At 38.1% G+C, this 15,075-nt stretch overlaps 1 protein-coding gene across 1 annotated transcript in view; it reads left to right on the top strand.

Moving 5' to 3' along the window:
* The window catches only part of LOC144768931 (solute carrier family 2, facilitated glucose transporter member 3-like), a 108,420-nt gene extending 94,814 nt beyond the window's left edge, over positions 1 to 13,606 (top strand). The window contains exons 12-19 of the mRNA XM_078652939.1: positions 2,628 to 2,702; positions 4,791 to 4,949; positions 5,308 to 5,382; positions 7,991 to 8,065; positions 10,672 to 10,746; positions 12,569 to 12,727; positions 13,086 to 13,160; positions 13,472 to 13,606. Coding sequence (XP_078509065.1) covers positions 2,628 to 2,702; positions 4,791 to 4,949; positions 5,308 to 5,382; positions 7,991 to 8,065; positions 10,672 to 10,746; positions 12,569 to 12,727; positions 13,086 to 13,160; positions 13,472 to 13,606 — 828 coding nt within the window. The remainder of the gene's footprint in view (positions 1 to 2,627; positions 2,703 to 4,790; positions 4,950 to 5,307; positions 5,383 to 7,990; positions 8,066 to 10,671; positions 10,747 to 12,568; positions 12,728 to 13,085; positions 13,161 to 13,471) is intronic.
* Positions 13,607 to 15,075: the final 1,469 nt, after the last annotated feature.

The raw sequence follows: 15,075 nt of genomic DNA, 5'->3' as shown, positions 1-15,075 counted from the left end.
GGGAAAAAGCATGGCGTATCGCAGACCCTGGTCCCGAAGACGCTTCTTGACTCCACGGAAGCCCATTCGCTGCCTCTGCACCAGCTGTGAGAAGTCTGGATAGAAGTTCACTGTGGCATTTTCGAAGGCCACCGGGCCCTTAGCTCTCGAGGACTGCAGGATAGCGTCTCGGTCCCTATAATAAAAAAGTTTTGCGACAATGGGCACGGCGGGGCGCCCGGCTTGCCCTGGCCACCAGGAACACGATGGGCACGTTCCACCGCAAAGAATTTGCTCAATCCGGATGGAGAAAGGTAGTTTTGTATCAAGTCCTCAACCAGAAGATCAACAGAATGCGGAGCAGGATTTTCCGGGACACCAATAACACGTACATTACAACGCCGTGCCCTGTTTTCAAAATCCTCCAAGCGCTGAGTCATGAAATCATTCACCTTTCTGAGATTGCCGATCTCCGTCTGTATCTCCGAGACGTCGGCCGTGAGGCTAGATGACTTGAGGTCCAATGACTTCACCTTCTCATTGGTTTTAGATAAGTCGGCCCGAATCAGGTTCACATCAATAGCCACAGTGTCAATTTTGTGGGCCAAAGCTTCATACTGTTGGCCGATGGTTTCTCTCATACCCGAGATGGCGCCCATGATGTCCTGCAGGGACGGCTCCGCCGAAGCCTCCGAAGGGTGCCCCACTGCACTCGGGCCAGACAAGGCGGCACCGGGGGACACCTTCGACTGTGTGTACCGGTCCATGATATTAGACTGGACCGGGCCCCCGCGAAGGGGCGTCTTGGTCTTCCGCCGCTCCTGGTCCCCCCTGCCAGTCATATCGGAGACCGCGTCCCCACGGGACCCACGCGACCTGGTGAAAATGGCCGCAGAAAGACAGGGCGCCGGAACCAGAAGTCAGTAGCGAGGGCAAGTCGAGGTGTGAACCGGCCCGGAGGGACACAGAGCAGACAAAAGGCTCAACTGCAATCTCGCTCCGCTGGACTCAGTACCGGCCAGACACCTCCGTTGGGAGACGTCGCCTGAGTCAGAATCGAAACCGAAAGTTAAGAGGGGGACCCCTAGGTCGAGTCCCCCTGCCGCTGTTGTTCAACTCAGACACGGCAACAGAGCCTCACCAAGACCCGGGCACGGCACCAAGGCGGGCCCCGAAAGTTTGAGTCGACGTAACTTCGGTGCCCCTTGTCCAATTCAAAATCTGAAAACAATATTAAGATCAGCCCAGGTTCTTCTCCATTAATCCTTGTGAGAAATCAGGATATGTTCAGGATATCATGCCGGGAGTGGCGGGGGTCCGGAGAGCGCTGTGCTCACGCGGCCATCACGGATGCCCACCAAGCTCCTCCCCAATTTAACCTTGTTGATGGTTCTTTTGATATAATACAGATTGCAGGGGCATTTTAGCGCATACACTGCAAAATCTGTATCACATGTAAAGTGTCTCATGATCTTGAAAGCTGCTTTATCACTACATAATTCAACCGTTTTACAGTTCTGGCTGTATCTACATGCTTTGCACTTGGTACAGGTGAAGAATCCTTGTATAGGATTAGGCTTTTTAGGTTCTTTGATACTACTAGTCATCAGAGGATCCTTCAATGATCTATTTTTTCTAAATTTCATCGAAGGATATGCACCAATGTTGTCCTGTAAGTCCTCATCTGTTTTAAGGATCTCCCAGAATTTCATCAAGCTTTTACGTACCACCCAAGCCTGGTTATGGTACGTGGTAATAAACCTAAGCTGCTTATTCGTTGGTTCTGGCTCCTTTTTTCATAAACAGTTCTTCCCTTTGTAACTTGGCCACTTTATCAACAGCTGATTTGATGGTGGCTAAGCTGTAACCTCAATCCTTGAATCTTTGTGACATGACTAGTTCTTCTCTACTGTAGTCATCCTCTGTACTACTGTTGCGTTTTGCACACAATAATTCCCTAAAGGGGATGCTGTTTATGAGGTTTTTAGGGTGACAGCTTTGTGCTTGTAGTAACATTTTACCAGCTGTTTTCTTTCTATGTAACTTACTACAGATTTTATTATTCCCAATTTTTAGTTTCATATCTAAAAACCGTAATCCTTTCTTCACTTGTCTCACTGGTAAATTGTAGATTAAAGCAGTTTTGATTTAATGTTCGCACAAATTCATCTGCCTGTACTTGGTTTCCGTCCCAGAATCAGAATATGTCGTCAATGTACCGAGCCCAGAGGACGACATGGTCATGATACTGACTGATGTTCCGGACAACCTGTTCCTCCCACCAGCCGAGGTATAGACCTGCAAAGCTGGGGGCGAAGCAGGTTCATTTAGGAAACTGAGTTGAGTTAGTATGGATGTATACACCATAACAGGATGTTAGAGATATGGCAGGTCGTATAAACTTATTATTAGTTACATCAGATTTCAATACATGTAAGTGCTGCTGGCGCATTAGCCTATGATTGCCAGGGTTGGAAACACTCAGTTTCGCTAAGGTTTTGTAGAGAACATTCATTATAGTTATTAATTACACCACTATGATTGTGTTGATCCTTCATTGGATAGTTGAGACATTATGACTGTATCTGTATACATGATGTGCACAGGTATTGAAAGTCTTTTTCATTTCGCTTTGATTTTTGTTTTAGGTGCATATTGCTTTGAGCATTATTTTTGATACCAGGTTATCACAAGAGGATTTCACATTGGTGTATCGAGTTCAGGTAGATAAATTGTATAGTAGCTTATGCAAGTGGCAGCACGGGTACTGTTTTCTTTATGCACGCTAATATATTTCACATGATCATCTTTATACTGGCACCTAGGTTCACATTCACTGTAAGTTTCATTGGCTTTTCACCCATTTTTCACATGGTTTATATTTTGATGAATCGATCCCCGCATTTCCAAAGATTCATTTACATGGGAGAATCACACTAGTATCATTTAGCGGCACCCCCGCAGTGTCTTGTTTCAATTATGTTTTACTTTTTTACTCATACAGATACACACCTATTTTATTTATGTTTCAGGTAGTTTCCCCTGACGAAGGGAAACTTAATTCCCAAAATGCATTGGGCTCCGGACTCTATGAAAATCATAATCATATGCATACAAAGATTCTGTATAAAAGTGATTTCCTCAACAATATGCTGTTTGGTTGTTGAAATGTTAAATCAGACAAATGCATTAATTTAGATAGATAGACATTCAGCATTAACAAATGTATGTATATAATATGTACTGTACATTCAGAAATAATTATGTAATTGTTTCTTTAATATGAATTATGATGTTTTTTTCAAAAGAAAAAAATGTACATAAAGAAAAAATTGATTACCTTCGTTAATTTTGTAGTGGAAAATAATTTTCCAGGGAACAGTGCACACTGCTTGCAGACTGCTGTCTGCATTCTCTTTTTTATGATTTCTACTGTGTTAGCCAACACGAGTATGTAGTGTAGCACCCCATACAGAAAAATAGGTTAGTTTATCATATGGTTTGATCATAGGAGAATTTAGTGAGTTCACCTCAATTCATTACATTTAATTTCATAATTCACCAAACAACGTTATACAGATAGTTGACAATCATGCTCCAGTGAGCTAAATTTCATTGTCATTTCTATGGAATCAGCCACAACTCCAATTTATTTTTTCTTCATTTCTACAACACAACCAAATACAACTCATGTTACCAAACATAAGAACTCCTTAATTTTAAAACATAACTAGAACTTGTTAAAAACGTATTAAAAGAAAGGCAGTAACGAATGGGCGCAGCTCAGGACTGTTCTAATATCTAAAATGTATTGACATCTCTTCATCCTGATTCAAACCCCAGGGACTCATTTTATTGTTTTTTATGATCATTCTGGATTCCAGTTTTCTCAGTTTAAGAGTGCGGTTCAATCCCCTTTCTCTTGGTGGGCTCGAATGCAACACACAGAACTTCAGAAGATTTTGATTTTGGTTATGTTTAACACAGAAAGGGCGGGCAACCGGATATTGTTTGTCATTTTTGGTGATCGCACGTAAATGTTCCAGAATACGCAATTTAACCTTGTTGATGGTACTTCTGATATAATACAGATTGCAGGGGCATTTTAGCGCATACACTGCAAAATATGTATCACATGTAAAGTGTCTCATGATCTTGAAAGCTGCTTTTTCACTACATAATTTAATCGTTTTACAGTTCTGGCTGTATCTACATGCTTTGCACTTGGTACAGGTGAAGAATCCTTGTATAGGATTAGGCTTTTTAGGTTCCTTGATACTACTAGTCATCAGAGTATCCTTCAATGATCTATTTTTTCTAAAGGTCATCGAAGGATATGCACCAATGTTGTCCTGTAAGTCCTCATCTGTTTTAAGGATCTCCTAGAATTTCGTCAAGCTTTTACGTACCTCCCAAGCCTCTTTATGGTACGTGGTAATAAACCTAAGCTGATTATTTGTTGGGTCTGGCTCCTTTTCCATAAACAGTTCTTCCCTTTGTAACTTGGCCACTTTATCAACAGCTGACTTGATGGTGGCTAAGCTGTAACCTCGATCCTTGAATCTTTGTGTCATGACTAGTTCTTCTCTACTGTAGTCATCCTCTGTACTACAGTTGTGTTTTGCACACAATAATTCCCCAAAGGGGATGCTGTTTATGAGGTTTTTAGGGTGACAGCTTTGTGCTTGCAGTAAACAGTTACCAGCTGTTTTCTTTCTATCTAACTTACTACAGATTTTATTATTCACAATTTTTAGTTCCATATCTAAACACGTAATCCTTTCTTCACTTGTCTCACTGGTAAATTGTAGATTAAAGCAGTTTTGATTCAATGTTCGCGCAAATTCATCTGCCTGTACTTGGTTTCCATCCCAGATGCAGAATATGTGGTCAATGTACCGAGCCCAGAGGACGACATGGTCAAGATACTGACTGATGTTCCGGAAAACCTGCTCCTCCCACCAGCCAAGGTATAGACCTGCAAAGCTGGAGGTGAAGCAGGTTCATGTAGGAAACTGAGTTGAGTTAGCATGGATTTATACACCATAACATGATGTTAGAGATATGGCAGGTCGTATAAACCTATTATTAGTTACATCAGGTTTCAATACGTGTAAGTGCTGCTAGCGCATTAGCATATGATTGCCAGGGTTGGAAACACTCAGTTTCGCTAAGGTTTCGTAGAGAACATTCATTATAGTTATTAATTACACCACTATGATTGTGTTGATCCTTCATTGGATAGTTGAGACATTATGACTGTATCTGTATACATGATGTGCACAGGTATTGAAAGTCTTTTATATTTCGCTTTGATTTTTGTTCTAGGTGCATATTGCGTTGTGCATTATTTTTGATACCAGGTTATCACAAGAGGATTTCACATTGGTGTATCGAGTTCAGGTAGATAAATTGTATAGTAGCTTATGCAAGTGGCAGCATGGGTACTGGCTTCTTTATGCACGCTAATATATTTCACATGATCATCTTTATACTGACACCTAGGTTCACATTCACTGTAAGTTTCATTGGCTTTTCACCCATTTTTCACTTGGTTTATATTTTGATAAATCGATCCCCGCATTTCCAAAGATTCATTTACACGGGAGAATCACACTAGTATCATGTAGCGACACCCCCCGCAGTGTCCGGGTTTCAATTATGTTTTACTTTTTTACTCATACAGATACACACCAATTTTATATATGTTTCAGGAAATTTCCCCTGACGAAGGGAAACTTAATTCCCGAAATGCATTGGGCTCCGGACTCTATGAAATTTATAATCATATGAATACAAAGATTCTGTATAAAAGTGATTTCCTCAACAATATGCTGTGTGGTTGTTGAAATGTTAAATCATACAAATGCATTAATTTAGATAGATAGACATTCAGCATTAACATATGTATGTATATAATATGTACTGTATATTCAGAAATAATTATGTAATTGTTTCTTCAATATGAATTATGATTTTTTTTCAAAAGAAAAAAATGTACATAAAGAAAAAATTGATTACCTTCGTTAATTTTGTAGTTGAAAATAGTTTTCCAGGGAACAGTGCACACTGCTTGCAGACTGCTGTCTGCATTCTCTTTTTTATGATTTCTACTGTGTTAGCCAACACGAGTATGTAGTGTAGCACCCCAAACAGAGAAATAGGTTAGTTAATCATACGGCTTGATCATAGGAGAATTTAGTGAGTGCACCTCATTTCATGACATTTAATTTCATAATACACCAAACAACGTTATACAGATAGTTGACAATCATGATCCAGTGAGCTAAATTTCATTATCCTTTCTATGGAATCAGCCACAACTCCAATGTATTTTTTCTTCCTTTCTGCAACACAACCAAATTCAACTCATGTTACTAAACAAAAGAACTCCTTAATTTTAAAACATTACTAGAACGTGTTAAAAACTTGTTAATAGAAAGGCAGTAACGAATGGGCGCAGCTCAGGACTGTTCTATTATCTCAAATGTATCGACATCTCTTCATCCTGATTCAAACCTCAGGGACTCATTGTATTGTATTTTATAATCATTCTGGATTCCAGTTTTCTCATTTCAAGAGTGCGGTTCCCTCCCCTTTCTCTTGGTGGGATCGAATCCAACACACAGAACTTCAGAAGATTTTGATTTTGCTTATGTTTAACACTGAAATGGCGGGCGACCGGATATTGTTTGTCAGTTTTGGCGATCGCACATAAATGTTGCAGAATACGCAATTTAACCTTGTTGATGGTTCTTTTGATATAATACAGATTGAGGGGGAATTTTAGCGCATACACTGCAAAATCTGTATCACATGTAAAGTGTCTCATGTTCTTGAAAGCTGCTTTATCACTACATAATTCAACCGTTTTACAGTTCTGGCTGTATCTACATGCTTTGCACTTGGTACAGGTGAAGAATCCTTGTATAGGATTAGGCTTTTTAGGTTCCTTGATACTACTAGTCATCAGAGTATCCTTCAATGATCTATTTTGTCTAAATTTCATCGAAGGATATGCACCAATGTTGTCCTGTAAGTCCTCATCTGTTTTAAGGGTCTCCCAGAATTTCGTCAAGCTTTTACGTACCACCCAAGTCTGGTTATGGTACGTGGTAATAAACCTAAGCTGCTTATTCGTTGGTTCTGGCTCCTTTTTTCATAAATAGTTCTTCCCTTTGTACCTTGGCCACTTTATCAACAGCTGACTTGATGGTGGCTAAGCTGTAACCTCAATCCTTGAATCTTTGTGACATGACTAGTTCTTCTCTACTGTAGTCATCCTCTGTACTACCGTTGCGTTTTGCACACAATAATTCCCTAAAGGGGATGCTGTTTATGAGGTTTTTAGGGTGACAGCTTTGTGCTTGTAGTAAAATTTTACCAGCTCTTTTCTTTCTATGTAATTTACTACAGATTATATTATTCACAATTTTTAGTTCCATATCTAAAAACCGTAATCCTTTCTTCACTTGTCTCACTGGTAAATTGTAGATTAAAGCAGTTTTGATTTATTGTTCGCACAAATTTATCTGCCTGTACTTGGTTTCCGTCCCAGAATGAGAATATGTCGTCAATGTACCGAGCCCAGAGGACGACATGGTCATGATACTGACTGATGTTCCGGACAACCTGTTCCTCCCACCAGCCGAGGTATAGACCTGCAAAGCTGGGGGCGATGCAGGTTCATTTAGGAAACTGAGTTGAGTTAGTATGGATGTATTCACCATAACATGATGTTAGAGATATGGCAGGTCGTATAAACTTATTATTAGTTACATCAGATTTCAATACGTGTAAGTGCTGCTAGCGCATTAGCATATGATTGCCAGGGTTGGAAACACTCAGTTTCGCTAAGGTTTCGTAGAGAACATTCATTATAGTTATTAATTACACCACTATGATTGTGTTGATCCTTCATTGGATAGTTGAGACATTATGACTGTATCTGTATACATGATGTGCACAGGTATTGAAAGTCTTTTTCATTTCGTTTTGATTTTTGTTTTAGGTGCATATTGCTTTGAGCATTATTTTTGATACCAGGTTATCACAAGAGGATTTCACATTGGTGTATCGAGTTCAGGTAGATAAATTGTATAGTAGCTTATGCAAGTGGCAGCATGGGTACTGGTTTCTTTATACACGCTAATATATTTCACATGATCATCTTTATACTGACACCTAGGTTCACATTCACTGTAAGTTTCATTGGCTTTTCACCCATTTTTCACATGGTTTAAATTTTGATGAATCGATCCCCGCATTTCCAAAGATTCATTTACATGGGAGAATCACACTAGTATCATGTACCGGCACCCCCCGCAGTGTCTTGTTTCAATTATGTTTTACTTTTTTACTCATACAGATACACACCTATTTTATTTATGTTTCAGGAAGTTTCCCCTGACGAAGGGAAACTTAATTCCCAAAATGCATTGGGCTCCGGACTCTATGAAAATCATAATCATATGAATACAAAGATTCTGTATAAAAGTGATTTCCTCAACAATATGCTGTTTGGTTGGTGAAATGTTAAATCAGACAAATGCATTAATTTAGATAGATAGACATTCAGCATTAACAAATGTATGTATATAATATGTACTGTACATTCAGAAATAATTATGTAATTGTTTCTTTAATATGAATTATGATGTTTTTTTCAAAAGAAAAAAATGTACATAAAGAAAAAATCGATTACCTTCGTTAATTTTGTAGTGTAAAATAGTTTTCCAGGGAACAGTGCACACTGCTTGCAGACTGCTGTCTGCATTCTCTTTTTTATGATTTCTACTGTGTTAGCCAACACGAGTATGTAGTGTAGCACCCCATACAGAGAAATAGGTTAGTTTATCATACGGTTTGATCATAGGAGAATTTAGTGAGTTCACCTTATTTCATTACATTTAATTTCATAATTCACCAAACAACGTTATACAGATAGTTGACAATCATGCTCCAGTGAGCTAAATTTCATTATCCTTTCTATGGAATCAGCCACAACTCCAATTTATTTTTTCTTCATTTCTACAATACAACCAAATACAACTCATGTTACCAAACAAAAGAACTCCTAAATTTTAAAACATAACTAGAACTTGTTAAAAACTTGTTAAAACAAAGGCAGTAACGAATGGGCGCAGCTCAGGACTGTTCTATTATCTCAAATGTATCGACATCTCTTCATCCTGATTCAAACCCCAGGGACTCTTTGTATTGTATTTTATAATCATTCTGGATTCCAGTTTTCTCAGTTCAAGAGTGCGGTTCCCTCCCCTTTCTCTTTGTTGGATTGAATCCAACACACAGAACTTCAGAAGATTTTGATTTTGGTTATGTTTAACACTGAAATGGCGGGCGACAGGATATTGTTTGTCAGTTTTGGTGATCGCACATAAATGTTGCAGAATGCGCAATTTAACCTTGTTGAAGGTACTTCTGATATAATACAGATTTCAGGGGCATTTTAGCGCATACACTGCAAAATCTGTATCACATGTAAAGTGGCTCATGATTTTGAAAGCTGCTTTTTCACTACATAATTTAACCGTTTTACAGTTCTTGCTGTATCTACATGCTTTGCAATTGGTACAGGTGAAGAATCCTTGTATAGGATTAGGCTTTTTAGGTTCCGTGATACTACTATTCATCAGAGTATCCTTCAATGATCTATTTTTTTATAAAGGTCATCGAAAGATATGCACCAATGTTGTCCTCTAAGTCCTCATCTGTTTTAAGGTTCTCCCAGAATTTAGTCAAGCTTTTACGTACCACCCAAGCCTGGTTATGGTACGTGGTAATAAACCTAAGCTGATTATTCGTTGGTTCTGGCTCCTTTTCCATAAACAGTTCTTTCCTTTGTAACTTGGCCACTTTATCAACAGCTGACTTCATGGTGGCTAAGCTGTAACCTCGATCCTTGGATCTTTGTGACATGACTAGTTCTTCTCTACTGTAGTCATCCTCTGTACTACAGTTGTGTTTTGCACACAATCATTCCCCAAAGGGGATGCTGTTTATGAGGTTTTTAGGGTGACAGCTTTGTGCTTGTAGTAAAACTTTACCAGCTGTTTTCTTTCTATGTAACTTACTACAGATTTTATTATTCACAATTTTTAGTTCCATGTCTAAAAACGTAAACCTTTCTTCACTTGTCTCACTAGTAAATTGTAGATTAAAGCAGTTTTGATTCAATGTTCGCACAAGTTGATCTGCTTGTACTTGGTTTCCGTCCCAGATGCAGAATATGTCGTCAATGTACCGAGCCCAGAGGACGACATGGTCATGATACTGACTGATGTTCCGGACAACCTGATCCTCCCACCAGCTGAGGTATAGAACTGCAAAACTGGGGGCGAAGCAGGTTCATTTAGGAAACTGAGTTGAGTTAGTATGGATGTATACACCATAACATGATGGTAGAGATATGGCAGGTCGTATAAACTTATTATTAGTTACATCAGATTTCAATACGTGTAAGTGCTGCTAGCGCATTAGCATATGATTGCCAGGGTTGGAAACACTCAGTCTGCTAAGGTTTCGTAGAGAACATTCATTATAGTTATTAATTACACCACTATGAATGTGTTGATTCTTCATTGGATAGTTGAAACATTATGACTGTATCTGTATACATGATGTGCACAGGTATTGAAAGTTTTTTTTATTTCGCTTTGATTTTTGTTTTAGGTGCATATTGCTTTGTGCATTATTTTTGATACCAGGTTATCACAAGAGGATTTCACATTGGTGTATCGAGTTCAGGTAGATAAATTGTATAGTAGCTTATGCAAGTGGCAGCACGGGTACTGGTTTCTTTATACACGCTAATATATTTCACATGATCATCTTTATACTGACACCTAGGTTCACATTCACAGTAAGTTTCATTGGCTTTTCACCCATTTTTCACTTGGTTTATATTTTGATAAATCGATCCCCGCATTTCCAAAGATTCATTTACATGGGAGAATCACACTAGTATCATGTAGCGGCACCCGTCCGCAGTGTCTTGTTTCAATTATGTTTTACTTTTTTACTCATACAGATACACACCTATTTTATTTATGTTTCAGGAAGTTCCCCCTGACGAAGGGAAACTTAATTCCCGAAATGCATTGGGCTCCGGACTCTATGAAATTTTTAATCATATGAATACAAAGATTCTGTATAAAAGTGATTTCCTCAACAATATGCTGTTTGGTTGTTGAAATGTTAAATCATACAAATGCATTAATTTAGATAGATAGACATTCAGTATTAACATTTGTATGTATATAATATGTATTGTACATTCAGAAATAATTATGTAATTGTTTCTTCAATATGAATTAGGATGTTTTTTCAAAAGAAAAAAATGTACACAAAGAAAAAATTGATTACCTTCGTTAATTTTGTAGTGGAAATAGTTTTCCAGGGAACAGTACACACTACTTGCAGACTGCTGTCTGCATTCTCTTTTTTATGATTTCTACTGTGTTTGCCAACACGAGTATGTAGTGTAGCACCCCAAGCAGAGAAATAGGTTAGTTTATCATACGGTTTGATCATAGGAGAATTTAGTGAGTGCACCTCATTTTATTACATTTAATTTCATATTTCACCAAACAACGTTATACATATAGTTGACAATCATGCTCCAGTGAGCTAAATTTCATTATACTTTCTATGGAATCAGCCACAACTCCAATTTATTTTTTCTTCATTTCTGCAAAACAACCAAATACAACTCATGTTGCCAAACAAAAGTACTCCTTAATTTTAAAACATAACTAGAACTTGTTAAAAACTTGCTAAAAGAAAGGCAGTAACGAATGGGCGCAGCTCAGGACTCTTCTATTATCTGAAATGTATCGACATCTCTTCATCCTGATTCAAACCAAAGGAACTCTTTGTATTGTATTTTATAATCATTCTGGATTCCAGTTTTCTCAGTTCAAGAGTGCGGTTCCCTCCCCTTTCTCTTGGTGGGATCGAATCCAACACACAGAACTTCAGAAGATTTAGATTTTGGTTATGTTTAACACTGAAATGGCGGGCGACCGGATATTGTTTGTCAGTTTTGGTGATCGCACGTAATTGTTGCAGAATACGCAATTTAACCTTTTCGAAGGTACTTCTGATATAATACAGATTGCAGGGGCATATTAGCGCATACACTGCAAAATCTGTATCACATGTAAAGTGGCTCATGATCTTAAAAGCTGCTTTTTCACTACATAATTTAACCGTTTTACAGTTCTGGCTGTATCTACATGCTTTGCACTTGGTACAGGTGAAGAATCCTTGTATAGGATTAGGCTTTTTAGGTTCCTTGATACTACTAGTCATCAGAGTATCCTTCAATGATCTATTTTTTCTAAAGGTCATAGAAGGATATGCACCAATGTTGTCCTCTAAGTCCTCATCTGTTTTAAGGTTCTCCCGGAATTTCGTCAAGCTTTTACGTTCCACCCAAGCCTGGTTATGGTACGTGGTAATAAACCTAAGCTGATTATTCGTTGGTTCTGGCTCCTTTTCCATAAACAGTTAGTTCCATGTCTAAAAACGTAATCCTTTCTTCACTTGTCTCACTGGTAAATTGTAGATTAAAGCAGTTTTGATTCAATGTTCGCACAAATTCATCTGCCTGTACTTGGTTTCCGTCCCAGATGCAGAATATGTCATCAATGTACCGAGCCCAGAGGACGACATGGTCATGATACTGACTGATGTTTCGGACAACCTGCTCCTCCCACCAGCCGAGGTATAGACCTGCAAATCTGGGGGCGAAGCAGGTTCATTTAGGAAACTGAATTGAGGTTGTATGGATGTATACACCATAACATGATGTTAGAGATATGGCAGGTCGTATAAACTTATTATTAGTTACATCAGATTTCAATACGTGTAAGTGCTGCTAGCGCATTAGCATATGATTGCCAGGGTTGGAAACACACAGTTTCGCTAAGGTTTCGTAGAGAACATTCATTATTGTTATTAATTACACCACTATGAATGTGTTGATTCTTCATTGGATAGTTGAGACATTATGACTGTATCTGTATACATGATGTGCACAGGTATTGGAAGTCTTTTTTATTTCGCTTTGATTTTTGTTTTAGGTGCATATTGCTTTGTGCATTATTTTTGATACCAGGTTATCACAAGAGGATTTCACATTGGTGTATCGAGTTCAGGTAGATAAATTGTATAGTAGCTTATGCAAGTGGCAGCACGGGTACTGGTTTCTTTATACACGCTAATATATTTCACATGATCATCTTTATACTGACACCTAGGTTCACATTCACAGTAAGTTTCATTGGCTTTTCACCCATTTTTCACTTGGTTTATATTTTGATAAATCGATCCCCGCATTTCCAAAGATTCATTTACATGGGAGAATCACACTAGTATCATGTAGCGGCACCCGTCCGCAGTGTCTTGTTTCAATTATGTTTTACTTTTTTACTCATACAGATACACACCTATTTTATTTATGTTTCAGGAAGTTCCCCCTGACGAAGGGAAACTTAATTCCCAAAAAGCATTTGCCTCCAGACTCTATGAAAATTATAATCATATGAATACAAAGATTCTGTATAAAAGTGATTTCCTAAACAATATGCAGTTTGGTTGTTGAAATGTTAAATCAGACAAATGCATTAATTTAGATAGATAGACATTCAGTATTAACATATGTATGTATATAATATGTATTGTACATTCAGAAATAATTATGTAATTGTTTCTTTAATATGAATTATGATGTTTTTTCAAAAGAAAAAAATTTACATAAAGAAAAAATTGATTACCTTCGTTAATTTTGTAGTGGAAAATAGTTTTCCAGGGAACAGTGCACACTGCTTGCAGACTGCTGTCTGCATTCTCTTTTTTATGATTTCTACTGTGTTAGCCAACACGAGTATGTAGTGTAGCACCCCAAGCAGAGAAATAGGTTAGTTTATCATACGGTTTGATCATAGGAGAATTTAGTGAGTGCACCTAATTTCATTACATTTAATTTCATAATTCACCAAACAACGTTATACAGATAGTTGACAATCATGCATCAGTGAGCTAAATTTCATTATCCTTTCTATGGAATCAGCCACAACTCCAATTTATTTTTTCTTCATTTCTGCAAAACAACAAAATACAACTCATGTTACCAAACAAAAGAACTCCTTATTTTTAAAACATAACTAGAACTTGTTAAAAACTTGTTAAACGAAAGGCAGTAACGAATGGGCGCAGCTCAGGACTGTTCTATTATCTCAAATGTATCGACATCTCTTCATCCTGATTCAAACCCAAGGAACTCTTCGTATTGTATTTTATAATCATTCTGGATTCCAGTTTTCTCAGTTCAAGAGTGCGGTTCCCTCCCCTGTCTCTTGGTGAGATCGAATCCAACACACAGAACTGCAGAAGATTTTGATTTTGGTTATGTTTAACACTGAAATGGCGGGCGACCGGATATTGTTTGTCAGTTTTGGTGATCACACGTAAATGTTGCAGAATACACAATTTAACCTTGTTGATGGTACTTCTGATATAATACAGATTGCAGGGGCATTTTAGCGCATACACTGCAAAATCTGTATCACATGTAAAGTGTCTCATGATCTTGAAAGCTGCTTTTTCACTACATAATTTAACCGCTTTACAATTCTGGCTGTATCTACATGCTTTGCACTTGGTACAGGTGAAGAATCCTTGTATAGGATTAGGCTTTTTAGGTTCCTTGATACTACTAGTCATCAGAGTATCCTTCAATGATCTATTTTTTCTAAAGGTCATTGAAGGATATGCACCAATGTTGTCCTGCAAGTACTCATCTGTTTTAAAGATCTCCCAAAATTCGTCAAGCTTTTACGTACCACCCAAGCCTGGTTATGGTACGTGGTAATACACCTAAGCTGATTATTCGTTGGTTCTGGCTCCTTTTCCATAAACAGTTCTTCCCTTTGTAACTTGGCCACTTTATCAACAGCTGACTTGATGGTCTCTAAGCTGTAACCTCGATCCTTGAATCTTTGTGGCATGACTAGTTCTTCTCTACTGTAGTCATCCTCTGTACTACAGTTGCATTTTGCACACAATAATTCC

The sequence above is a fragment of the Lissotriton helveticus genome, chromosome 7, assembly GCF_964261635.1.
Source record: "Lissotriton helveticus chromosome 7, aLisHel1.1, whole genome shotgun sequence".
Classification (NCBI taxonomy): Eukaryota; Metazoa; Chordata; class Amphibia; order Caudata; family Salamandridae; genus Lissotriton; species Lissotriton helveticus.
The sequence above is the reverse complement of the archived record's forward strand: the minus strand, read 5'-3'. Positions and strand labels throughout refer to the sequence as shown.